This window comes from Alosa alosa, chromosome 1 (assembly GCF_017589495.1).
Source record: "Alosa alosa isolate M-15738 ecotype Scorff River chromosome 1, AALO_Geno_1.1, whole genome shotgun sequence".
Taxonomy (NCBI): Eukaryota; Metazoa; Chordata; class Actinopteri; order Clupeiformes; family Clupeidae; genus Alosa; species Alosa alosa.
In genome coordinates this window covers 6,600,277-6,626,976 of record NC_063189.1, presented here as the reverse complement: position 1 = coordinate 6,626,976, position 26,700 = coordinate 6,600,277, and the positions used below count along the sequence as shown (strand labels likewise).

At 41.6% G+C, this 26,700-nt stretch overlaps 1 protein-coding gene across 1 annotated transcript; it reads right to left on the bottom strand.

The window, feature by feature from the left end:
* Window positions 1-110: 110 nt before the first annotated feature.
* Window positions 111-26,700, bottom strand: LOC125307894 (tudor domain-containing protein 7B-like). Its single transcript, XM_048264028.1, has 18 exons — window positions 26,623-26,700; window positions 25,508-25,712; window positions 25,100-25,244; window positions 23,707-23,860; window positions 23,302-23,372; window positions 22,708-22,916; window positions 22,185-22,478; window positions 19,535-19,815; window positions 18,917-19,103; window positions 18,291-18,402; window positions 17,715-17,917; window positions 17,469-17,603; window positions 15,601-15,684; window positions 15,278-15,412; window positions 13,765-13,875; window positions 11,335-11,750; window positions 1,081-1,241; window positions 111-807 (listed from the first exon to the last, which is right to left on the bottom strand). Exons 2-18 carry the CDS (start codon window positions 25,709-25,711, stop codon window positions 587-589), a joined length of 3,123 nt encoding a protein of 1,040 aa, XP_048119985.1. The 5' UTR covers window position 25,712; window positions 26,623-26,700; the 3' UTR covers window positions 111-586.

Sequence of the window (26,700 nt, the reverse complement as noted above, 5' to 3'; positions counted from 1 at the left end):
CGTTGGGGATAACTAGCAAATCTGAAGACTTCTGGATAGAAAGAAAACATTAACATTCAACCTAGGCTACACCTTAAAACTCGACACAAGAATGACATTTCTGCAGCATATGTTGGTTTGGCATTTAATACAGATAGTACGGATGTTATAATAATACCAAAGAGGGCAACATGGAATATTGTACTAAAAACAGATATGGTCAACAGGTATCATCTCTCACCACTAACTCAACATTGCGAAAGTGAAATACAGACAAAACGAGAGCAAACAAAGTGCTAAAAAATAAGGACACACATTATTAAACAACTTAATAATTACTGTTTTGATACAAAAATATAAACCCCAAAATCAAATATTTTATGGAACCAAGTTCCTTCACTTAGTAAACACACACACAAAGAAAAAGAATAATAAAGTTGAAGTTAATTTTGCGCAAAATGATGACCTGTTCCAAACTTCAGGCAAACAAAGAATCACAAACCAACAGAATTGTAACATCAACATCTGAACATAATGGTGTGCATATAATGCATGTTGCCCTCATGGTAGCAGTGTTCCTGGCCACTGCCTTCCAGGGGTTAAGGGTTTATGCAGCTTTGCTGAGCTCATCCAGGAACTCCGTCATGAGGTTGTGCACCCAGATGTCCCTATGGTCCTGTGACGTGTCTACGAGGTAGACGGTTATCTTCCTGTCCCAGGGGCAGGCAGCATCCTGCACGGCTTCCACCCGGGCCACCAGCGGCCTCTTCTCCACATGGTTACGGAACACCATGGCAGCCTCCTCAGACCACGGACTCTGGGTCACACCTGACACCAGGACAAGTAGGCAGGAAAGCAAAAAATAAGGACAAAACACAAATAAAAACAAAGAGTGACCAACAGAAAGGCGAAGCTAAAAGTTCTCTTCAACTAAATATATATTGGAACATGCTGGCAACATGTTAAATAAATCAAGTTGCTATTGTGGTCTTGAATTTATCCTTTATAAATCACATAATAAAACTGAGCATCCATTAACTACATTAATTCTCAAAATGTCCAAAGCCTTGATGACCACAGAAGCATCTGTGCTGTTCCTACCTGACAGCTCAGCAGTGATAGCCTGGAAAGGCAGCTGTCTGAACTCATTGATGAGCGGTCGGAGCTGACTGCTGCTCACCAGCTCGTGCTTGCCGTAGTCCAGCTCATACAGAGACACCAGCCCATTGGTCAACACCCCCTTGACCAGCACACGATGCCAACTGCAGACACACAACATCCACAGGTCATCGCCTAACCTGCCAACTCTGAAGCTGATGATAAATGGGGCAACTTTTTGAGCAATGTTGCTGGGCAATGTTCCTCATTATTGTGGTTCTGGCATGTTCTCATTGATATTGTGCAACAGTTTCTTTTCTGGAGAACTTTGATCATCAGTAAGCAAGTTATGATTATCCAATCAAAATAAATGGAACTGGTTATGTGGTTGCCCAGCAACATTGCTCAAGAAGTTGCCCCACGTATCATCACCTTGAGAGGCCAGGGGTTAAACAGGCAACCCTCCTCAACAGGGCAGGGATCACGCTCCATGGAATACCACTCACATGCGCTCTCTCTCGCTTGCTTAACCTAGTGTCTTTTCATTTGAGTGTTCTGACCAGCAAAGACTGAGCAATCCAACAAATGAATGAACTGCATCATAGTAAATCCACAAGGCAAGACCATCTTCGATGAATACACGAAACTTGGAAATCCCTGACTCATACACAATACATAACAGAATTATCTGAATATAGTTGTTTATCACTTAGTTTCTAGATTATATCTGTTGCCAATCTTCCTGCTATTTTCAAGAAAATTACTTGGCTTTCTTAAAAAGGCCTGCACATAAATCTCTATAGTCAAGAGGTCATGTGCATGATGAACATAATCTGTCAAATTCAATAATGTGGGCTTGAAATGTAAGGCAGCTAAAATCAGACCTCCATTTTAAACTTACATTTGCAGTTTGTTAATTAGTTTTATTGTTTTTTCCAAATTCACAACGAAATTACACCAAGAGGCAGAAGAACTGATTACCGTATTTTCCAGACTATAAGTCACACTGTTTTTCATAGTTTGGCTGGTCCTGTGACTTATAGTCAGGTGTGACATATATCAAAATACATATAATTTAACATGTTGTTAAATGTTTAATTCCTGCTGGCTGACATGAATCTTCGGTGGCCCCGAGGTGCAAAACACAATCGCAAATCGAAAGCCACAACCGCAAATTGGGAATCACAATAACATTAACAAATTCTCACGAACTCCCATACGGTAGGTGGCAGTATACATATGTGTTGTAGTAGGCCTATGTGATTCCTATTAGTGTAATAAAAATTTACATTTATTATAGGAATCACATACTACAACACATACATACCAACACGATCAAATTTGTGACTACAGTTTTGTTTTAGCATGGGCTTCCTCCGTAAAAGAGACTAGCATTTAAAACCACATAACTTTCAGTGCCCGCCGGCGGGACGGTTACCCACCTCCCCCCCAACATTCTAAATCAATTGTATGCACCATATTGCTATGTAGCATAGTAATGTTATACACCATTTCAAAACTTTGACTCTTGGGAATCCAAAAATGACAACTTTTTTCATGTACAATCTGTATAGTGCTTTACATTCTTAGATTAATCCTATTATGTCTCAATTAAATTTGATCCAAAATGCCCCCCTTCCGCTTTTGGTGCTACCCTGACTTCTGGCTGCAGTGTAGCTGCAGCACAATAAGTAGATGCAACATATTGGGTACTGAACTATTCACAAGAATCCATAGAAATTGAATCTTCATGTTGTGTTAGCCTATAAATCTGTACAACTAATATTGGATATCTTATACACACTCATTGAACCAACAAAGTAAATGCAAAAACAGAGACATTTTTGTAATCATTCCATATTTAGTGTAGTCATTCCATATCAGAACCCCTGAAGTATAATCCAAATACAAGCATGAAACCTCAAAGTGTTACCTTTCATTTGAGACCAGGATTATGCTTCTACACAAAGGGGTTCATGTGCAGTAAGCATTTGATTGTCAGTATGCATTTTGGATAACAAAAAGTCCTATGGGGAGTATCCATTGGCATTTTACAAAACGCATGGGCATACCTTGGCAAATAATAGTCTAAAGCACTCATATTTTCTCTCCACTCAACACTCTATATTGATCTACTTTTGCACACAACTTCACAAGACCTGTTGCTAGGGCTCAGTTGTGTTTCTAAGGGATATCAAGAGACCTGGAGGGCTGAAATGTGGGCAGAAAGAAAAAAAAAAACTATATTCTAGCCTCTGTAACTCTTTGTGAGTACATCACACATTTATTTTGACTGTTTCCTAAACTAGAGGTTCTCAGCTTTCTATAGGAGGTCCAATATTTGATGGTAGGCCCCAGAAGAGGTGGGAACAATGCCCTTGTAAATAGGCACAGTGCAATTTCAGGCAAGAAATTATTTTTGAGAGTTATGCTGTTAACCTCACAGCCTGCGGTTAAAATCCACGGACGTCTTGGCTTTATTTGTCAACAGTCACTCTTAACAGCCGCCAGTCTTTGATAAGACGTGAAATATACACTGGAATTTTGTTTCTTTCTATTACACCTGTCAGGGAATCTGTTATGTGGCTACGCTGCTGCTTAGCAGGTAAACACGTTTAAATGGCACAGCTAGCGTTAATTTGTTTGAGTTTTCTCCCCAACGTTTTCGGTAGTAGCCATTCTTCACTGATCTGAGCTAGTGAGTTACCTAGTAATGCGTCGCAGGGAGAATAAAAAAAGTTTGAAAGTTTTCTAACATCTCTCCAGTCTTACTCATAGTGGGCTTGTAAGTTAAATCGTAACATTACCTACACAGTAACCACATGGTAATGCGAGTGATCATAATAAAATATAAAACGTGACATGTAAGTCCTTCAATAAATAACTAGGCTTATGAACTCATAAACATGAACAGCATTTTGTCATCGTTGTAATTCACCATGCTGTGAGTACAGCATTAAGATGCTAGGCTAAAGACCTCAATATGATATTCAGACAGACAGAAGCACCGGGGAATAGCTGTGCTCATCATGTCAGAAAACAGCAATTTGAAAAGTGATAATGCATCAGTGCGAGCTTGGTTTGACACTCTGGGGATAGGGATTTTACCAGGGGCGCAGGAGATATTTTGAAAGTGAGGGGGACCAAATTGTGAACACAAACCCATAATTAGAGATGCACCGATAGATTGGCTGGTGACCGGAATTGGCCGATTTTCACGTGATCGGCCATGACCATGTCTTAGACATCCGATTTTATGCCGGTCAAATGCACTCGCCCGCTGCAACTGTAACACCACCCAGCTGAGTTTGCAAAGTTTGAAGAAGCTAGCAACCAGGCCAATACTCAGGGCTGGACGTAGGGCTACACAGAAAGCACTAATAGGCTATTGAGTTTTTCTATGCAGCGAACGCTGTGCTTTGCCATATTGCGTGGAATTTACTAAGCTGTCACTTTCGACCATAAACTTGCCAGAATATTAAGATAATACCATTAATTGTTTTCAAAAATGTTTTTGATAAAAATGGTCGAAACTGAGATGAGCACAACGCCAGATCTGCCCTCAGACCAGCTTCTTGCTATGTGCAATTCTACTTTTATGTATTTATTTAAGATTTATTTCACACTATTTGGGCCAATGGTAGAATACTCTAAAAGCAAAATGGGATGTTGATATTTTATGAAGCCATGAAGGAATCATCATGCCTATGATCCAAACGTAGACTATGTGATCAAATAGCCTAGTTAGGCCTATACCTAAATTGTCTGGTATAAACCAAATCAACTCTCCACTATGTATGTGTTTGCAAGTTAATATTTATGGAACGTTAGAACATGTTGGCTTAACAAGTTACCAGTCCAGAACACAGAAAATTGCAACAGAAAGTTGACTTTATAATCAACTACTATTTGTTCCAACAGCATATTAACAAAGCATTTATAAAATGTAAAAAAATTAGGGCTGTCAAAATAACTGATGAATTTCGATTAATTAATTTGAGAAAATATAACTGATAAAAAAAAATAACGCAGATTAATCGATTCTGTATGATCTTTGACCCAGAGCCGTTCTAGTCAGTAACCATTAGAATGTAAAATGAAGGAGAAGAAAATGTGCTGCCTAGATCATTGATTGGAACATTTACTTTTAAAAAATGGCCTGCCCATACAGAAAAATCAAGGGAAAAAATATATTCACATATATGCAGCTACATCCAGCTTATATTTAAATAGATGGCTACAATATATTTAATACATATATAGTACAAGAATGTATATATGCAAGTATATGTGGGACCCAGCAATGTAACATACGTGGATCTCTTACATAAACATATAATGGTGAATATATTCAATTAACTTATTTGCACACAGGCAGTGATGGTTGGGGTTTACAAAAAGGCTACCTTCAACTTCAAAATACGTCACTACCAACGTACTCTAAGGTCGTTGGAATAACGGTTAAAATGTTTGCAGCTTTTTCACTACATAAGCATAACTAATAGCTGTTACTAGTCCAAATGTAAAACGTTTGCTCTGGTTAAGTGGATTGGCGGAGAGTATGAGGGCAAAACCAGCATTTTGCCGACTGACTGCATTAGTAAACCTAACGTTAATGAGGAAGACTTTTTCAACGGCTCTGTTACGTTATGGGACAACATCTTGCTAGAAACTATGTGGTGGAGGGGAGAAAGGCAGCCAAGAGGTAGTTGGCCGGTTTTCGAGGCCATGGTGGTCCAAATTGCTGGTAAGTAGATCTTCATTGTGTGCTAAATTGCTTTCATATAACATTTGCAGAAGTTAATGTCCGAATTAAAATGGTATTATTGGTTGAAGCTGGAAGCGAACCTTTGCTACTTTCTGCAACATTAACGTTAGCATAAATTAGCCAGCGCTAGCTTTATTTTTTTACACCTGAAAGGGGTTTGAAAAATAAATTGACAGAAACGTTTGGACAATTAATGAAAACGACTTGTAATGACAGTGAAATACCAATTTAACCTGTCTCCCGGCCATATTTGGTAGTATATTTTCCTCTGGCATGTAGATTGATAGGCATATAAGCCAACTTAGGATTTGTCATGCAAGACAGAAAATGTAACGGTTAACATTACTAGCCTAAGGTATAGACATTCTATGCACTGTGGTTTAGCTAGCTAGCTGCTATTGTTGCATCATGGACAACACTTAGAGCTAACATTAGCATTTTTTTTTTAGATAGGATGTAATGTGGTAACGTTATGTGCTGGAGAGTATTAGAGTGGACGTGTAGAAATTGAACACAAGAGCTGTGCTTAATTTCATGGAAATGGTATTGCAAGTAATGGGTTTTGTTTTTGTGCACTATCAAACTACTTTGTCATGCTTTGTGCACTGACATTCTTGCAAAACCATTCACACCCATGCTAAATTATGGAAATGTAAAAGTTGAATTGTATTGAAAAGGACCATGTATGGTCATGTAGTGCATTTGAGCACTGACACCCCTTTTTTTTACATTTTAGAGGCAACACTTTCGAAAGATACATCAAGGACACGGAGGATGGACCAGAAGACCGAGACCAAGGCGACCCAAGCCCAACCCATAGTATGCTTCACTGACAAATGTTGATGCTTCATCATCACATAGACCAAAGGTAATCAAAAATTAATGTTTACTTATCAATATAACTTTTTTGTTAAAGGTCTATTTTCGAATGCAGAACATAACCTTTTGTTTCTGAGAATTTATACATTTGTTTGAGTAGTTTTGATCTTTTGAATGACAAGAAATTAGCTTCAAGCTACTGGGGACACAAAGTGAACTGAAAATATCCCTTTCCAAACATATCTTTCTATGATGGTTGGTACAGCTTCCCTACAGTCTCAGATAGCGGTCTCGGATGGGAGACACTTCATGAGTGGGAATATCCCAGGACATTACATATTACACGAGTATACCCTTTACCAACGCCACTCTCATTCATGCTGTATATTCTGTTCACTTGCAGGTTTCAGAGAAGGCTGGTAGAGCTCTCTATGAGTGTGAGCTGTGGGAGATGACCAAGAACTGACAACCACCTACAGAAGAGGTGGCGATAATGGCTCTCCAAGAGGAGGTTGTGAGTCTGAAGGCTTTTTATTCAACAAGGTTTGTAGAGGGTTTTCATACAGATGTGAACTTTTACATTGAAATGTACATGTTTAACTTTAATGAAATAGCAGCTTCTTGGTTGTACATGTTTAGTAAAAATTTGAGGATGAAACTAACTTTTCCTTTCAGTGTGTATCTGTGGGCTTCTCTCTTCTGTGTATATAATATATATTAGTTGTGTCGTCTCATTTAAAAGTACCACATTATCCCAAGCGTCAAAGAGCTGTCTGTGACAGGCAGACGTGACACCGCTAAGGCCATCCTTAAAAATATTTTCGTTTGCCGTAACCCGACCGACCCTGTCAATTTAGAACCGACCCAAATATTTATTTTTTCCCCTTTTAGTCCGACCGACTTGCCGGTTGTAAACTTGCGTTAATACCGACCGATTGTTTTTTTTTACTCTAAACAACCAATACAAATGCAATAAAATAATATTTCTTTTAGTAGGCCCAAGTATTGGGAATATAAATTGCCTACATGCAAACGTGGCTCACTTAAAAAAAAAAACCTGTGGTGTCATCTCTACACCATTGGTTTTCGCATGTCACACTATGGCCTAACGCCGTTTCATTCACACAAACTGATAACGGCTTTTTACTTGGCACGAGAAGTTCTGGAAGAACTGTGGCCAGATCTTTTCTCATCCCTTCTCCCCTAGTCTAACGGTGACCGTGTCGGAGTATTGAAATTGGTTGTGGTCTATTCAGCATTTCTCAAAATATGGGTCCATAACATGGAGACTGCTGGTCCTTGGAGTCGTGGAGTGAAATTAGGCCCGGTGCTTCATCTGATAATTTGCTGCGCCAGTTGATCAAGAAACCGCGGATCGACGAAAAAAGAAAACAAGCGTTTCTGCTATCGATGTCATTAAACATGGAGCCCTACAATTAAGTGGTGGTATGAGCATTCATTCAATCTTGGCGTCTCTTGTGAGAGAAACTGAAACTAATCGATAGCGTTGGTATCAAAGCTCCGCTTCAACCTGTTGGAAGGCTATTTATTTATTGAACGAAACTTAATAGAACGGCGTTTTGGAACTTCCTTAGAAACAGAGCAGAGACTGTATAATACACTGTATAGCATTGAGTATTGTATAGTCAAATTTCAATATAGCGTGGCCAAGAGCTATTGTAGCCTTCTTTCTGGGTACATGTAGATGAGCCTTATGACCCAAAGTCTGCCATGACCGGGCCTCAGGTCAAAGAAGTTTGAGAAAGGCTGGTCTATATAACCTGCATCAGAATGAGGTTTGCAATCGATGCGCCTGAAGGCACGGGTTGAAGACCAGTCAGTTACGTCGATATGCACATTTGTGTAAATTCATTCCTACGTAATCACCATAACCAAAAATTTTACTTTTTTTTTTACTTTGAATCTTGAAATAAAAAAAAATATTGACCTACCTACCGACCCATTTTTATTTTTTTTTGGCCGTTACTGCAAACAAAAATATTTTTAAGGATGGCCTAAATTCTCAGCTTGTTTATACCCCACACTGAACGCGTAAGAACGCTATAGGCCCATCACTCTGAGGTGTGGTAGCCTGCTCTCTGGGATGTAGGCACCAAGGTAACTGACGTATCCAATTTGTGTCTTGAAATTATGTTTGAAATAAATGTCTTAGAACAAAAACGTTGGGTATAGACTTGTATTTTATAGTTAGGCTAGTAGTGAAAACGAGTTGATCAGTAGGCTAGTTGAGTTTGTTATCAATAAACATAACAGCTAATGTCATGTTGAGCAGGAGACTATAGAATATTAGAATTTGTAATAATTCAGTGGAAATGCATGGATTCCAGTTGCTGCTACTGGAAGAAACTGGAATCCATGCATTTCCACTGAATTCCCACAGAATCTGATCCCTTATCATACCTGTTCATTCTTACTCGTTGCTCGACTTATCGTGACTAAATTCAAGATGGCTGCAAACGCTAAACTTCGTGAAGACACTGTCTGTATAAATCTTCTTGTAAGTAAACTACCAGTGCTTTTTCAAAGTTCTCAATGTCTCGTTTTTCAAATGTCAGGGCCCTCGGAAGTCTACCAATGAAGTGTGGAGATACATTGAGCCTAGTAAATGGGTGTAAAACAGTGATTTATTTGCATGGCTAGCCCGATGCCAAAGCACCACTATTGAAAAAGCTGTTGGTAGCATCGGCTAACTAGCGCCAGATTTTGGAGTGCAGGGGACAAGCCGAGATGGGCTATGAGACATACGTTCACACTCGGCATCATGTTTCAATACACTTTAGGTCAATATCACACCGGAATTCTCCTTTAAGCCATAGCCTACTAGAGTAACATTGTGCATAGCCTATACTACAATGCTATGTTGACATTTGATCAAACTAAATGCCCCAGAAATGTCACGTCATAAAAGTTGTACAAACGCAAAAACTTAATGACAGCTTGTTGCCGTGGTGTAGCCTAGTCCTGCCTAATTGAATGGAAATAGCGCAAGGTTTCTTATATTAGGCTATTAAGGTGTGGCAGATTTATTGGGTTTTTAGCCTCTTTTAATTTAAGGATTTTAACTGCAGGCTGTGAAGTTAAATGCTAGTCTCTTTTACGGAGGAAGCCCATGCGAAAACAAAACTATATATGTAGTATGTGATTCAGTGTAATAAAAAAAAATGTACTAATGTCTTAAAAACGTTGTAAAAGTATTTAAATAGATTAAGAAAGCCACCACTATGGTCACCTCAGATTCGATAGGTTAGATTGGTTAGTAATCAAGTATCTTTACAGATGTGCTTCTCTGTAGGTTAAGAGAGCCTCCAGTATCCATATCGGCCAATTGCATAGAATGCCACTTGTTTATCCTACAACTATACAGACATATACTATCAGGGAATGATGTTTTATATGTAGCCTATCTGGGGAAAGACATGAAGGCTAGGGGGGAAAAAAACTAAGTAGCCTACTGCTTTTCTTAAAACTGGCTGGTTAAAGTCCCCCATTGGAGCTACTAGCGGGCTAATAGGGGCTAATAGCAAACAAGTAAGCCTACAAGCTAGCCTACTGACTTAACAGACTGACAGGAAAACAAAATCAGACATCGGGATAAATCTTCAACTCCTTTATCTAAACATTACGAACTTACATCTGTATAATTTGTACAAGTCTCTCAAGAGATGTCAAACACATTACATTTACAGGTGTGCACGAAGTGAATCTGTGCATCTGTGGCTATCAACTTTTAGTGTATACTGCCACCTACTGTATGGGAGTTCGTGAGACTATTTCTGGTTTTGTTAATGTCATTGTGATTCCCGATTTGCTGTTGCGGTTTTTGATTTGCGGTTGTGGTTTTCGTTTTGAGGTTGTGGTTTGCACCTCAGGGCCACCGTATGAATCTCTGCATTAACCAAGGTAGCATTACCATATACAGCCGCGAGAGGGCGCTCTAGGCTTGTGACTCGCTGGCTTGTTATGTTAATTTAGCCTATTCAGCTTCCCAGGCACTTCACATGTTCCAACACTGCCACCCGCTAGCATGTCGCTAATCGCTAGCATCTAGTTAACAAATTACACAGCAAAGGACAACGGCAGTTCAAACGAGGGTAAGCAAACAAACGTCTAGTCATCGTTAATATTCCACATCTGGCAAAAAGGAGACATCACAACAAACTGTGCAACCAGGAACTGACATTTTAATTTCCTTGTCACCAAGCTAACCAACATCAAGCTGGCTATATAGTGTAGCTGAATAACTGCGTTACGTTAACATACCTACCGGACACCTATTCACCCTGTTCTGTGTGCTATTGTGTAGTTGAATAACTTGCCTTTCCAGAATAAATGTCTGTTCTTGGTCTTCGTGAAATACAGTTTCTAAACTTATAGTCCAGTGCGACTTATATGTTTTTTTTTCCTCTTCATGATGCATTTTTTGACTGATGCAACTTATACTCCGGAGCGACTTATAGTCCGGAAAATACGGTACTTCCCACAATGATGCAAGTAATGTATAAGCTGCTACAATGAAATGGCATAGCCTGCTACATACCTTGTGAAGAAGCATGATGGAGTTTTGGTCTAAAACTAGGGAGCTACCCAACCTAAGAGCCATGCAAATGCCTTGACCTTTAAACTTGCTCACAAAAGTTGTTTCAACGTACTTGTTCTCCACCTTGGCAGCACATATGAGGTTCTTCTCCACGACGAGGGTCTTGTTGTCCTGCACACGGTTGTAGTAGAGGATCATCTCACCCATCAGCACAATCAGCTTGTACAGCTCCTCCCATGGCTGCACCACAAAGTGGCCCGGGTGGCAGGCCACGGACACAAACACGTCTATGTTCTGGCCGACCTGCGGCATGTCCAGCACGGGCGGCATGACGGAGCTGTCGGAGGACTCGCACAGAGGAGCGTCCCCGGCAGCCAGCGAGCGGACACGGGGCGGAGCGGGTGGAGGGGCAGGGCTCCAGAGGTCAGAGTTCAGCAGCTGGTGGTTGACGCTGCTGGCCACCTCCTGGCAGCTGTTGGAGGGGAACAAGTAGATGTGCACGAGCTTGGACTCATCCAGCCGCGCGATCTGCAATGGACAACAGATGCTAGAGATACGTCCTCCACAATGTGTGTTGTGTTGGTTAGCACACTGATTGAGGAATGAGTGATGTCTGTATACTTCTAAATCACTTCTTATACGAGAATTCACCATGACGTCACAATAACAATATACATTCTTCCGGGTGGCAAAAGCTGAAGCATTCTCCATTGGCACTACTAGTAAACAAACCCTTCCATGTCATTTGACCAGGGCAGAGCGATCAAGAAAACAGAGTAAATGGCTTGAATGAATGATTTTCGTCTTGCGGGGTGCTACAGGACTTCTCATTCATACGGTTATGGGAAGTCTCATTAATATGCAATGAGTCATACGTGTCTCTAGCCATGCTGCCTCCACTCGATCCCGTAGTTTGAACGAAGTGAAGTGTCAGTTGAAATCAAAGGCGAATGATGAAAATGCTACGTGAGGTAAATTGCTTGGGGAACCCACCGTCGGCCGTAGTCTAGGCCTAATACATTTCAACAGGTAAGTTAAAATTCAAAAACAGACGTGGTGGATATTCAGACATAGTTAACATGAGAGACTGGCCGGTTGCACAAAACACCTTGTTCAGGTTCCCCTAAAATCTGATTTAAGGCTCCCTTAAAATAAAATCGGCTGCACAAACACATTTAAGTATTCTACTTCGGTTTCCTTCTCCTTTTCTTATCTTATAAGAAATTCCGTTGCACAAACGACCTTAGCAGCCTAAATAACCACGAGGTTCGGTTCGCCAGGCAAAACGTAAAAAAAAAAATGTTTATTTTGGTGCCCTGATGACAGTCAGGATAATATCTAACTAGCTGGTATTGTTCAATTCATGTCTATATATGGCTTTACTGATGAATGGATAAATGTCACCAAAAATTATTAAGGTAAGATAAGATCATAAGCTTGGGTTGCAGACTACGGCATAACTTTAGCAAGCTAGTTAGAACTATGTCCGTTAAACGTAGCCTACCAGTTGAGTTATTCATTGCTAACATTAGCTATTGATGGGCCTACAGTAGGTGCATTAATAACTATAGCTAACATCGTGAAATTAATTGTCACTGCCGTGTTTGGCTGTCATCCGTCAAACTTGTCAAAGTTAGTTATAGGCCTACTCAGATTTGTAATGAGTCATTCACTAATGAGTCATTCGATTTTATCAACAATATGTGCACACAGCTTGCTATTATTTTGGACAGTCCCGTATTGACCAACATCTGCATCCTCAGAAAAGCAAGCACAAATTAGCAAACAAACAATCTCTGTGGTTGATACTAAAGGGACAAAACTTAAAGGTGCTTTGTGCAAACGGCCCTAAGGAGATAGCAATAACGTTAAATGAAATACATAGTAGCCTAGGCTAGCCTACTATAGCCTAATGTGTAAATGAACCTCAGCCTGCCATTGAGTGGTTATTTTAGTGACTGTTGCTGTTTGACTTACAATCTGTTAGACGGTGTATTTCCCTGCTATCTAAATAAAAAGGCTATGATCGGGTTTTTGTTGCTCGGATCGGATACAGATGTAAGAAGTGGCTACTCCGCCACCAGGCAGTCTTGCCAGCTACTCTGCAGCATTACTTTTGACGACGTCCACTAGCTTTAAACTTCACCCACAGGTTTCGCTGGATAATTTTTCTTTCTTTCTGAAGGACATCGATAAAAACCCTAAACTTTTTGCTGTATATCTGGCGGCACAACCTCAAACACAACACGTTTTCATTATTGTTTCAACTTTGATCAACAACAATGTTTTAACTATGTAAGGTCAGTGGAAGCCGCTTGCGTTCTGCCACCCGGAAGGATCTTGGAGCCTATTGTTTACGAACATTCTGAAATGCCGTATTCTTCTGACTAACTGATTCCCCTTGGGGATCAATAAAGTATCTATCTATATCTTCTGACGTTGACATATTCCAATTCTGCATGAACCAATGGACATAAGAGTAGGAAGCAAACATGGAGTTCACCCACTCATGTATGAGTGCATTTGTGTGCAAGGACCTCACCCTCATACTGCAGTCAGTCATGTTGAGTACAGTATCTCTGAGCCACATGATCGAGTTTGGACTCCATACTCCCTCGCCCACAGACAACTCTTCTAATCCGCACTTAAAGGCCTTCAAAGAGATGGAGCATGGAAAAGCAGCAAGACAAAACCTACATGATGTCGCCAACACAGTCCATTTAATTCCCTTGTCTTTGAGACCCCTTTCTAGTCCCTTCCTTTCCCACTAACGGGTCACCCATGCATTGTTCTGATAACACCTCTAGGGAGTCCATCACCTGTCCAGGACAACAATAGATGCTAAATAGATTGCTAATGCAGTCAATGTCTACCTCATTTCACAGTAAGTAATATGTAAGGGATAATGGACGACACGGTGGTTCATTGTGGAAGTTCATGCACGGTCGAGGCTGTAAAACGGCCCGACGCAAAGCGGAGGGCTGTTTAAACCTCGTAAGTGCATTCATTTCTGTGAACAGACCACCGTGGAGTCCATTATCCCGCTTATTCCACTGTTGCCACTTGCGTTGTGTTCATTTCCTGTTACAATTTTAATGTTTTAAATCGCTAAAACTGTCTTGTTTGTAGAACTAATTTCTTCCGACACATATCTAATTTCTCAACTTACAGGACAAACTGCCGTTACTAGTTCTAAATGGATGGTTGCTACGGCCAAATGCCAGTCGTTAGTTCTATCTCTCCCGTTGTCAAGCGGGCGTATCCCAAGATTCTAATGAACTTTAGTTTTGAAACATCGCTATTTTACTTAGCCTGCTGTCATCTAGCAGCTAAAAGCCACCTCCATCATATGCTACAATGTTGCCATGTTCTGAACGTCTGCATTTTACAGCTTGGATGCAACGTGACGGTTCATTTAAACTTAACGAGTTCGGCGAATTAATATACAAGTGTGATACGGCCAAAAAAAAAAATGGATCTACTTCATAGGTGTGCAAATAACATACGGTTAATGGTCGTTCTAAATTACGTAGGACAATGGGAAATTCAACCAAGCAGTGGAATAATAGGTATTATTCAACATACAGAGGCTGATAATTGGACATGCACAGTGGATTAGCAAACTAAAACAAATCTCGGCACTCCATGCAGCCTCTCTGCAATTCCTGAGCAGGCCACCAGGAGGCATATGAGAGGCACTGATCTCCAGTGTAAGTATAAGTATAAGTATAAGTATATATACTCTTTTGATCCCGTGAGGGAAATTTGGTCTCTGCATTTATCCCAATCGGTGAATTAGTGAAACACACTCAGCACACAGTGAACACACAGTGAGGTGAAGCACACACTACTCCCGGCGCAGTGAGCTGCCTGCTACAGCAGCGCTCGGGGAGCAGTGAGGGGTTAGGTGCCTTGCTCGAGGGCACTCCAGCCTTTCCTACTGGTCGGGGTTCGAACTGGCAACCCTCCTGTTACAAGTCCGAAGCGCTAACCAGGCCACGGCTGCCCCCAGTGTTGTGGCATATAGCAGATGAGTCCACGCGCTTCAGTCTGACCTGGAATGGGATGGTGATGAGGTCTGGCAAGAAAGGTGGCGGGATCTCTCGGAGCTCAATCACCTCCACCGAGGCAGGGAGGCCCATATCCACAAACAGGATGTCGAGCACACGGCTGCCATGCAGGTTAGTGATCTGAGGACCAATCACCGCAACATCCCAGGAACATACAGAAACAAAACATTTGGCAAACAACACCCAGTAGCTACATCAATGTTCACATGATTGTTATTGTGTGACTGATGGAGAGGTAGAAACAGCAGATAGATAGGTAAGACAATGTCGTATCGGCAGAAGGGTGTGGGGCTTCTTCCCCCCCCTACCTCCACCCGAGACCATTTGCGTTGGTAGCGCGCCAGGCAAATCTTCCCACAGAATGGCTTGGCCACAAGCAGCTCTGAGCTTCCCTGGTTTGCAAAACACAGAAGATCACGTGTCAGATGGCAAGGCCTACGTTTTGCTTTGTTTTTAGATCACTGTGAAAGCAGTAGAACAGACTGCACCACATAAAAAGTAAGTGTGATAGAAAATCTTGAATCTCCTGAGAGATAACCAAAATGACAATCCCATCATAATGACTATTTTAGTATTGTATTTTTTCATTTGCATAGACTACTGTATATGTGCAGCTTCAAAGGAACATTTCCTTCAGTGGTCTCAAAATGAGCTTTTGAGAATGGAAACAAAAAAAAAAAAATCATATAATAGAGGTGGAAACTAGATTAATAGCACAGGCTTTATTTACTTCAATCACCGAACTCAACCTGCTTATATTTGGAACAGGCGTCTATAAGGAAAGATTGGAAATACAATCAAAAATTGATTGAAAACAGTAAAAATATTTGTAAAAAAATAGCTATTCAATAACATTGATTATGAACATATAACATGAATTATGAGACCTGTGTCAAAATACCTGTAGTCTGAAAGCAATCGAGGAATGGACATACAGTTGTGCTCAAAAAAAAATAGCAGTGCCTTTAGAAAAATGAGTAAATGTCAAAATTCTTCAAACAAATTGTACTTTCATGAACACAGATGCATTGGGGACACAGTACATTCTATTCCAAAGCAAAACAATTGGGCAAAGTCATCAAAACTTAAATAATAATAATAATGATGATATTTCATAGAAAGTCAGAAATGCCATGTTCAAAGAAATAGCAGCGTTGCCATCTTTCCTTGGAAACTCAAAAATGTACTGTACAAATTAAGAAATTCTTGATAAGTGAACTTGGCTGAGTATCCTAAACTAATATTTTGTTGCAAAACCACGGTTTCTGATAACTGCTTCACATCTGTGGTGCATGGAGTCAACCAACTTCTGGCATCGTTCAACAGGTATTGCAGCCCAGGTTAATTGTACTGTATTCCACAATTCCTCTTTGTTTCTTGGTTTTGCCTCATGCACTGCACTTTTTATGTCAGCCCACAAGTTTTCTATGGGATTAAGGTCCGGGGATTGTGCTGGCCACTCCATCAGTTGAATCCTGTTCATATGGAACCATGCTTTTGCTCGCTTGCTGGCGTGTTTCGGGTCATTATCTTGTTGAAAGGTCCACCTCAAAGGCATTTCCTCTTCAGCATGACCTCTTCCAGTATGTCAGACGCCCTGCAAACACCGAATTCAAGCCACAGTACTCAGTGAAGACAATTACGTACTACGGTGTTGGTCCTATTTACCGCATACCAGGGATCATGGATCAGAAATTTCCTCTTCAGCATTTGGCAGCATGACCTCTTCCAGTATCCTGATGTACTCGAACTGATCCATGATCCCTGGTATGCGGTAAATAGGACCAACACCGTAGTAGGAGAAACATCCCCATATCATGATGCTTGCACCACCATGCTTAATTGCCTTCACGGAGTACTGTGGCTTGAATTCGGTGTTTGCAGTCTGACATACTGGTTCCATATGAACAGGATTCAACTGATGGAGTGGAACAATTTCGTTTGCCGTTATGGAGGCCTTTTGTCAAATACCAACACAGCTGATAGCTCTACTGACATGCACATAGAGGTCAAAGACTACTGTCATTTTGTCTGCATTTTACAAAAAATAAATGTTCATATGATTTATTTGCTGCCTTTTTAGAAGTTCTTTTTTTAGAAAGGAAATCAACAAAAAAATGTTTCAGATTTTGGCAAAACATGTTTGAACAGCTACTTCATCAAGGCCTAGTATTACCTGGGATGAGATAAAGGACTCAATCTTCTCAAACAGTGCTTTCAGTTTGGCAAGACCCCGGCAGGGAACCTGGCAGAATATCGTTCCATCCGAGCACACATTTGTGACTGAGACGTTCAGGTAAGTGCTGTTCACCTACAAACACAAGAAAACATATCAGGAAAGGGTCACGTCTCAAATCACAAAAACGGGTAACACAAAATTAATGGCTGGAGCCATGTGACAGATTTCAGGTGAAAATTTCACCTGGAGAGGGTGGCTCATAGCGCTGTCCTGCAGAGACTTGAGACAGAGAGCGTTGATGTTGACATCGTCCTCCTGTGACGTGTCATACAGTACCACCAATGGAACCTCTCCTCGGTCCACCACCTCCGCCAGGAGGATATGGCCACAGACCTGCGACTCAAGCACCTTTAGCACCGACGCGTCTGTGTGGAAGTCACTGAGCCCTGGAGCACACCACAAATACAAGTCATGCATTTACTCCACAATACGCATAATACTAATACTGAGAAGGCCCATCAACATGGCTTTCAAAATGGGACAAGATTAAGTATCTCAATGCACATGCTCAACCTACTATAATTGATCACAAACTTGTCTACCACAATCAACTGTCGAACACAGAGAAAATAGCAGTCTACGTTGAATTTTTTTTTTTCCTGAATAGCCTGGCTGCTCCAATCTCATCACTTACAGACTAAACTCACAAAAGTCTAAATTAGACACAAACAGACTTCCCTGTTTAGATTTAATACAATACAAAACATTAGGACAGGACACTGTCGCAGGTGCATCAGACTGTAGGGAGGAGGAGCTTGCCTGCGAGGCGGCAGGTGGAAGCTTGAAAAGGAAGCTTGAGGAACTGTTCATCAAGTCGAAGAATCTTATCTCTGCCCACCAGCTCACTGAAGCCATGATCCACAAAATACACCTGCAAAACACCGGCCCAGACACGAGACCATGTTACATTCAAATAGGAATTCATGAACATTTCTGTAAAAACCATCAACATGACTGAAATCAAGGTTTCAGGAACATTGAGTGAGTGAATATCTGGGGCCATAAACTACAGCAGAGCAATATCAATATTAGAGGACGGGGGTATATCAGAAAATGGATTATGGATTATTATGGATGATAACCCATATGAGTATGGGCTTTGGCAGATGCCACTTACAAATACATAATAAATACATATACATGGATCATTCATGAGTCATACTATTCAGAAATTCTCTAGAATTTAAAAACACCAGAGCCACTACTGGTAAAGTGACATTCTGTTCATCTGAACAATTAGTGTCTAATGTAGGGTAATCTGCCTATAAAGAATGCACACTCTCTGAGGTTCTGGCAAGGGAAAATAAACTATAAAAACTTGGTCGCCACACACTCCTAGAGTGGATGCCAGCAAGCAGAGGGTAATCGGTCTAACGCTTGCTTACCTTGACCTTGTCAGCAGTGACCTCGCACACCTGGGCCCTCAGCACCTCCTCCTCCTCCACGCGCACTGCATACAGGCGGTTGGCCAGGAGCACAGGGGGCGCCACGCTCCTGCCCATCACACTGTAGAACTCCCGCATGGAGTCCTCCATGGCCTCCTGGGCCTGGGAGTACGACTCGCCGATATACCTGCAGCACCAGAAACAGACTTCCTGTAAAACTTTACTTTTATTTTCATTGACATTTATGAAGGAGCACTTGCTTAAAGCAACACCAAAGAGTTTTTTGTACCTTAAAATGATGTTTCCAAAATCGATTCAGTGGTTCATCAACTTGGAACAGGGTGAACGGCACTTCTGCATTCGCTTTGCGGCCCTCTATCGGCTATAAGAAACTACAAATTTGACTTGCATCTGATGTCGCAATACATCGTACTTTCATAAATCTTGCAACATATTCTACCTTGTCTGTGGACATCCGTTATTTGCAAAGCCGGTGCTGGATAAACAAATAGCGTGCGTGCGACAGAGGGAAAGTTCTTTGGTGTTGCTTTAAATCACACTGGATAAGCAGGACATGAGTAGAATGGCTCAGCACTGATGAGTGAGAGCAGGGGCTACCTGATCACCAGGCTGTTAGTAGAGAGAGCCTCCACAACCAGCACTGATGGGTAGTCCTCTCTGGGCAGGAGGAGAGGGGGCACCAGGGAGTTGGTGACTGGATGGAAGAGCTTCCGCTGGGGGGCCCCAGAGTTCTGGTGCTTGCCCTCATCCACAGGAGGCAGGGTGTAGAGTATGGCCTTTCTCTTATTGTCAGGCATGGGGTACTCAATCACACAACTGTCACTCAGGACAGAGAGGTCTGACAGCACCTGGACTGGGAAGCAGGTCCTATAGGCTTCCTGGAGGAGAACGTTTGAACGTTAAGTTAAAAAAAAATTAAATCTTCGTTCAAAAAAACATGAATCTTCTCAATTTGGCACTTAGCAACAATTTCAATTGCCATGGAATAACGACAATGATTCACAACTAAAACTGCAAAAATGCTGCCGTTGGTGCTTGCAAGGCATATCTGCCGACTTGGCACTAGCTATTTCAGAGGTTTTAGACAAACCGTTTACCTTTGCTTTAGTGAAAGAATAATAAACATGGCATTTGTGTAGCTGTATGGAATTCACACAAGGGGTGCATTTCCCAAAACCATAGTTGCTAACCTGTTAGCAACTTAGTATAAGTAGTGATGCACCGATGTGAAAATTGTGGCCGATACCAATAACCGATCTTAATTTTGCTGTTATGGCGATATATCTGTATAGAAAACACATTCTTATGATAATCAAATAAAGAGCTATTTTCCAAAATGGAAATATTTTTTTAAATAACGTTTCAATAGCCTACCTTAGAACACCAGAGGATTACAATTTAATAGAATATATCTGTATTATTTTATATCCTGATATAAAAAGAGAATACTGAATGTCTGATATTTATGACAGCACTTTATGCAGATTAGCCTATAGGTATGGCACACTATAGGCCTACTATTTATATTACAACTCTCCCTCTTTAATTCAGCTGTGTGGTTGAAGCCTGGAAATATTGTAAACAAAGTAGCATAGTTGGCTAGCTTATCATAGTCTACTGATTGGACTGTTCAGTTTCCCCATGTGTGTTTAAGTTTAAAGGTAATACTTGTTCTCCTTGGTACAGGCACTTTTGGGAAACATTGGTATTGAGATGATCAGTCAACTTGAAACCAAGAGTTTTCAACAAATATGTGCAGCATGCTAATGTTGCTAAGCAGATTTAATAGTAATTTAGCTAGTCGTCTTCTATGAGTTCTTGCTTTCAATGATTGTAATGTTTTATTTGGATTGCGTTGGCGAGTCGCGTGTCCATTGAGTGAGAGAGAGAGAGCGGGGCAAAGAGAGGGGTGTTGTAAAATGGTGTTGCGGCTCCTTTTAAGAGAGCTCCGTGTGTGTGTGTGTGTGTGTGGGAAGCTGGGAAGGAGGGAGATAGAGTGAGGAAGTGTATGCATGCGACTGGAGCAGAGAGTGTGGAAGTTCAAGTTGGAGTCTGTACACAGTGTGAGCGGTGTTACTGTCCGAAATAAAACTCCATAAAGTTCAGCTCGTGTATTTTGCTCATCAGAAATGGGACCATTGACCCGGACGTTATTTTATCTTATAACATCGGCCCTCGAATAACGAATCCCCTGCGTTTCTGACTACGGTCTGAAACAAAGCAGGAAAGGTTAACAGGGGGTTTATACTGTTTGGTAAAGTCTACAATGAAAGCAATGTAGGCTACCGCCAAGTAAAGCGGGAGATGTGTGTTGTTTATGCGGCCGCGTAAGCTGCAAAGCACTGCTAGACACTAGAAAGGGTGTGTCGGTTCTGCCTTTTCACACCGCGACACAGGTTTGTGGATATGAGTGTTGCGATTTCAGTTTTGAATCGCATATTGTTACAGCCCTATTAAATTCTTATTACGACCATATAATTACATTCTGCCTGATACAGTTATATTTAGCCTACCGCGAGAGATGTGCTAGGCGTGACATGACATGCAAGCCAGCCATCAACTTGACTGCAAGCAACGCGACAAGCGCAATACAACGCAACGTTTTGAAATAACTTTTGTCAGATGCTGCAGTGTCTTCTTTCTGTCAGTCTTGTTGCCCTGCTATTTTAAATAAGAAATATGATGCAATAGAAGGGCATATTTAACGGATTCAGTGTAGACAGATAACACGCTTGGACCGCTACACACACGTCAAATACACAGGAATGATTATCGGCCTGTTCACATCGGCCCTATTTTGACATCGGACCGATACCGATGTGTAAAAAAATGACCATATCGGCCGATATTATATCGGCGGCCGATATATCGTGCATCACTAAGTATAAGTAAGTATAAGTATATATACTCTTTTGATCCCATGAGGGAAATTTGGTCTCTGCATTTATCCCAATCCGTGAATTAGTGAAACACACTTAGCACACAGTGAACACACAGTGAGGTGAAGCACACACTAATCCTGGCGCAGTAAGCTGCCTTGCTCAAGAGAACTTCAGCCGTGCCTACTGGTCGAGGATTCGAACCGACGACCCTCCGGTTACAAGTCCGAAGCGCTAACCAGTAGGCCACGGCTGCCCCAACCCTAGTTGGTTGGCAATGGGAAATTGCATTGCAACCAACAAAGCTGCTAACTTATATAGCAACTATGGTTTTGGGAAAGGCGGGCCAGGCTAGGATGCAGGCCTACCTGGAAGAGTTTGGGCAGTGCATGAGCCCACAGGCCGTTACTGTACTTCTCCAGCAGCTCCCGTAGCTTCTGCTTCACGTCAGCACTCACCACCACCGGCCCAGAGGGCAGCGGGGACATGCACGTGGAGGACGGGAACAGAGCCACCGGACTCTGAGGAGGGGTGGGCAGGAGCGAGTACTTGGGGCTGGGGGAGGTGGGTTTAGCAGTGGGCGTTGGAGTGGGCTTTGAGGGGATGTTCAGGGTGGGATACACAAGGCGATCCACTATGTTGTTGCTTCCAGGCTTCTCAACCTTTGGAATACATTAGATACATTTCAAGTCACACAAATTAAACTGCAAAACAAAAAGCTCTCATTAACTTATGTTATTTGCCAGTTTCAAACTAAAAGGGCTCTTCCTCCAACTTCAAGACTAATCAGTAGTGAAGTCTAAGAAAGAGGCTTCAGAACATTCAAAATGGAAAATACATGTTTCCATGTGGAGAAGTGTCCAGGTCATGTGGAGAAGTGTGGCTGCTTACAGAGCAGATGTGGGTCCAGTTCTCCATGTCCTTTAGCGCAGTGGGATGCAGTTCCTGTTTGAAAAGGTCACAGTAAAGTTGGGGAATCTTCGACAGCCACACCCCACTGCTGTACTTTGTCAAGAGCTGCTTGACCTGCCCCTGGAGGTGCGGGATCTGAGCAGCAGTCAGCTCCTTGACCAATGCAGCTGGTCTTGCAGGGGACACACCTGGAGCAGAGGGGGATGAGCTTTAGATATATAATCATGCATAATTATCAAACATACAAGGTATTATTTTATTTACATTCATGTTCACATTTAACCTTACCCAATTGAAAATTCACAGCTGACTAAGCATGTTTGTCCAGATTAACACATGGCCTATATTGTTTAAACAGGAAACCACTGACATTCAATAGTGTGAAAAAATGTCCCTAAATAAATGAGGGCCCCTCCATGAAGAGGTGGAGATATTGACACTGAGAATATTTAGATTAAGTTGGGGGGGAGGGTTATCCATGTCTAAGCCATGTCAGTTGGAGGAGAGGGCAATATACATGTAACTGAATTAATCCCAACTCACAAAAACAGTGATGCTGCCCACCCTACCTACCACTGCTTTGATGGGTGTTCTTGGACACATACACCTCTCTCTGGAACTGTGAGGACAGCGCGAGTCTGGGTCTAGAACGAGATACAGAGCTTGTGTGGCTTGTTTATGCATCTGGACAATAGCAGAGAAACACCACACATACACTTGCACAGACTCAAGTCACCTGAGCATTTGAATTTCCCCTTGGAAAGAAAGAAAGAAAGATAGATAGATAGATAGATAGATAGATTGATAGATAGATTCTATCTATCATTTGGGGAACAACCAATAAAGGCTAAGCTTGCAGAACACTCCTTATATGCTCCCCAGACACCACGCACAACCATGCTCATACTAGCATCATCTATGGACAGCCAGCAGAGGTTGGGTGTTAGCTCTCAGCTCATCAGTGCACTCTGGCTGTACCTTTCCGGATATGCGGTGGGTCTGAAAGTGGTCACGCTCGGCTGGTTGCTGTTGAACATCTGCCTCTGGATTCCGTAGTTCCCTGGCTTCGAGAAGCCTCCGCGACCAGGGCGACTCATGTACCCCGGTTGCCTGAGGGAGGTTCTGGGCTTTGCTGTAGAGGGGGACACCAATGTGAGGGTGGAAAGCCTTTGTAGACACTCATCCTATACAGTGTTTCCCATACATTGACTTATTTGTGGCTGCCCACCACAATATCAACTTTGACCACCACACAATGATTTTCCAGGTTGTACTAAATTGTGCTTAAATCTGGTTAGCATCATAACCACACTGTAATAATTGTTAAAAACTGTTGTATTTAAGTTAATTCTGCAAACCAACCACCAAAAATGGAATTCAATTCTGTGGGAAACACTGCTATATGCTGAACTATCCGAGAAGCTTCAAATACACATGAACCACAGGTTCTGATTGACATCCCCAGAAACAAACCTTTGCTATTTCAGCACATTGGAAATTAAAACTGCAGTCAGAACAGTACATAAAGGCATAATCAGTGAATTCATAAACTCTCACAACAAAAAACAGCATGCAAAAACGGTAGTCTGTGGTTGGTCCTTCTTTATGCCAACTAGTTATGCCACACAGAGGGTAGTTCATGGTCACATTCAAACAATCGTTTGTGAAAAAAGTTCAACAGAATAGTTCTGTTTATTACAAGACCCTGTCTTTGGTTCACACAAATGAACAGAAAGTGGGTTACTAGGGCACTGCCCAGGCTTAGAGGCCAAGCGTGCGTGCGCGCGCACACACACACACCACACGAGACGCCTCATTCTATCACCAGCTAATTAAATGGGCATAGCTCAGATTCCTTACAAATGAACTGCACCAGACCAGAGCGCAGTGTGACACTGTAGGTTTCACATTCAACCTCCTCTATAAATATTAATCTTTATTTTGCATCTTAATTATGAAACACCACTACACAAGCAACAAGATCAAACAAACACTTGTTCTAAACATGAATGGCATGGATAGCATAGGTGACTCAACAGTGTCTAGTGAAAATCACCAACATACTGAGGTGAAAGAGTCACTGTGCACTGAAAGGACAGAATATAATGCAATGCAATGTTCTGGAACATCCTGAAATCAGCTGACTGCCCTGCTGGGCAAGCAGCAGAATGTGCTTAGCGCTTTTGCAAGCTAACAGCCCTGGCATATTTCAACAGCTGATCTCAGCAACTCTATTAGAACTGGTTTAAATGCATGGAAATACAATATCAGCAATACATATAATGCTAAATCATGTTTCCTGTGATTTTTCCTTGACCCAACTTATATTTTCATGAATAAAAAGCCCATGACTGAGCAGAACCACTCTTACCATGGAGCATAAATGGGGATGCTGGTTTCACTCTCATATGGCAGTTGACCATTTTGGCACGGCCAGTTTTTTTAGGGGCCCGCTGTCGTGCGATCAACTGGGCAATGTGTGCGGTCTCCTGACACACAGCAGCAAAGCATACCTCCTGCAAGACAAGCAAACTTGAAGACTGAAAAGACTGAAACTCTACATGTGCTGCTATTAACTTTGGAAGAGGATTTGACATATCTCCTGTGTGAAAGTCTGGGAGTGCAACACTAATCCTTCCCAAACTACAAAGCAAAATAATTAATGCAGTCAAAATAGTCAACTATTCATGTTAGTCATCTTCAGTCATCTCTATAGACAGACTTCTCATGTGTGATGCTTGACCTTAACTTTTTTTTTTAAAGTTCCACCAGTTCTTACCTCGCCAAGACGATACTCTATTCGTACCACAGAAGGAATACTCCTCAGGAATCCCACTAAACTTGGGTAGCCCATCTGCTTATGCTGGATAAACTCCCCAGTAAGGGTCCTGTAGTCGGACTGCAGTCTCGATACGGACACTCCATTTTTATTGGACTGCAGTACAGCCCGGAGCATTTTTTTCACCAACTCTATGTCAGTCATCCTGAAAAGCAATTAATTGTACTAAAATGAATTTTCGACACAGCCATTTCATTCACCTTGCATCATACTGTAACGGTGCCATCATCTGGTTCAACAGTCAAACCCACTCAATTCAATCACATATGCTAGGTCGTGGGTCAGAAGTCCTGCATTCAGCTGTACATTTTTCTAACGGCAACGCTATAATTTCTTGCAACTGCAAACTGTTAGTTAAGTTACTTAGCTAAAGGTGTCATAGGTTGGGCAGGCATCTAGGCTTCTAAGGTTAAGATTATCTTAACTTACGCTGATACGCTGACGTTAACCAACGATGCCAGAAGAATGAACTGAATTTTTACATTTCAGAGGAAAATGAATTAACTTCTGAAAACCAAATTCAGTTAACAGTGTGACTGATCTTCCATTTTATGAGTCAGGTTACGTTAGAATAACTAACGTTATGGTGACTCCGAACAAGCTGTAAGCGTTGGAATGATCGACATTTCAATTTGTTAGCAAATGCCATCTTTTACCGTCTGCTAACACTGACCTAATTACCTCAAGGACTTAGCATTGAGGTTAGTACCATTACCCACAGTAACGTTACATGACAATTAATTATATGCTCACTTGATTAACACGAGTCAGAAACACTAGAAAATAACCTCTCCTGAACATACATTTTTAAACAAATGAGTATTCCCTTTGAGCCAGACTAAACTTCTCTTTTGAACACACTAACGCTAGCAACATTCAGCTAACTATCCTCGTTAGCTAATGTTAGCCATCTAGATAACCCTTTCAGGGAATTCTAAACGTTTCATTCTCCTCTGCGTATTTTAGATTAATTACTGTGTGTAGTTTCCTCAGACTTTAACGTATATAATGATAAAAGCTGACAAGACACTTCACGACTAATTGCATTTAGTTACCTGATAAACGTTAAAGGACAAGGCCTAAGCCAACAACGTGTGCACACTTGCCAGATTCAATGTGTTACTGGGCTCTAC

Bases quoted from the DNA above. Each gene is read 5' to 3' on its own strand.
- LOC125307894 (XM_048264028.1), bottom strand. From the start codon at position 25,711: ATGACTGACATAGAGTTGGTGAAAAAAATGCTCCGGGCTGTACTGCAG. The intron at 19,816-22,184 runs GTAGGCCTGCAT...GTTCTCCTCCAG, and splicing joins CACTGCCCAAACTCTTCCAG to GAAGCCTATAGGACCTGCTT. The intron at 17,918-18,290 runs GCAAGCTCCTCC...GGTGTGCTCCAG, and splicing joins TTCCACCTGCCGCCTCGCAG to GGCTCAGTGACTTCCACACA.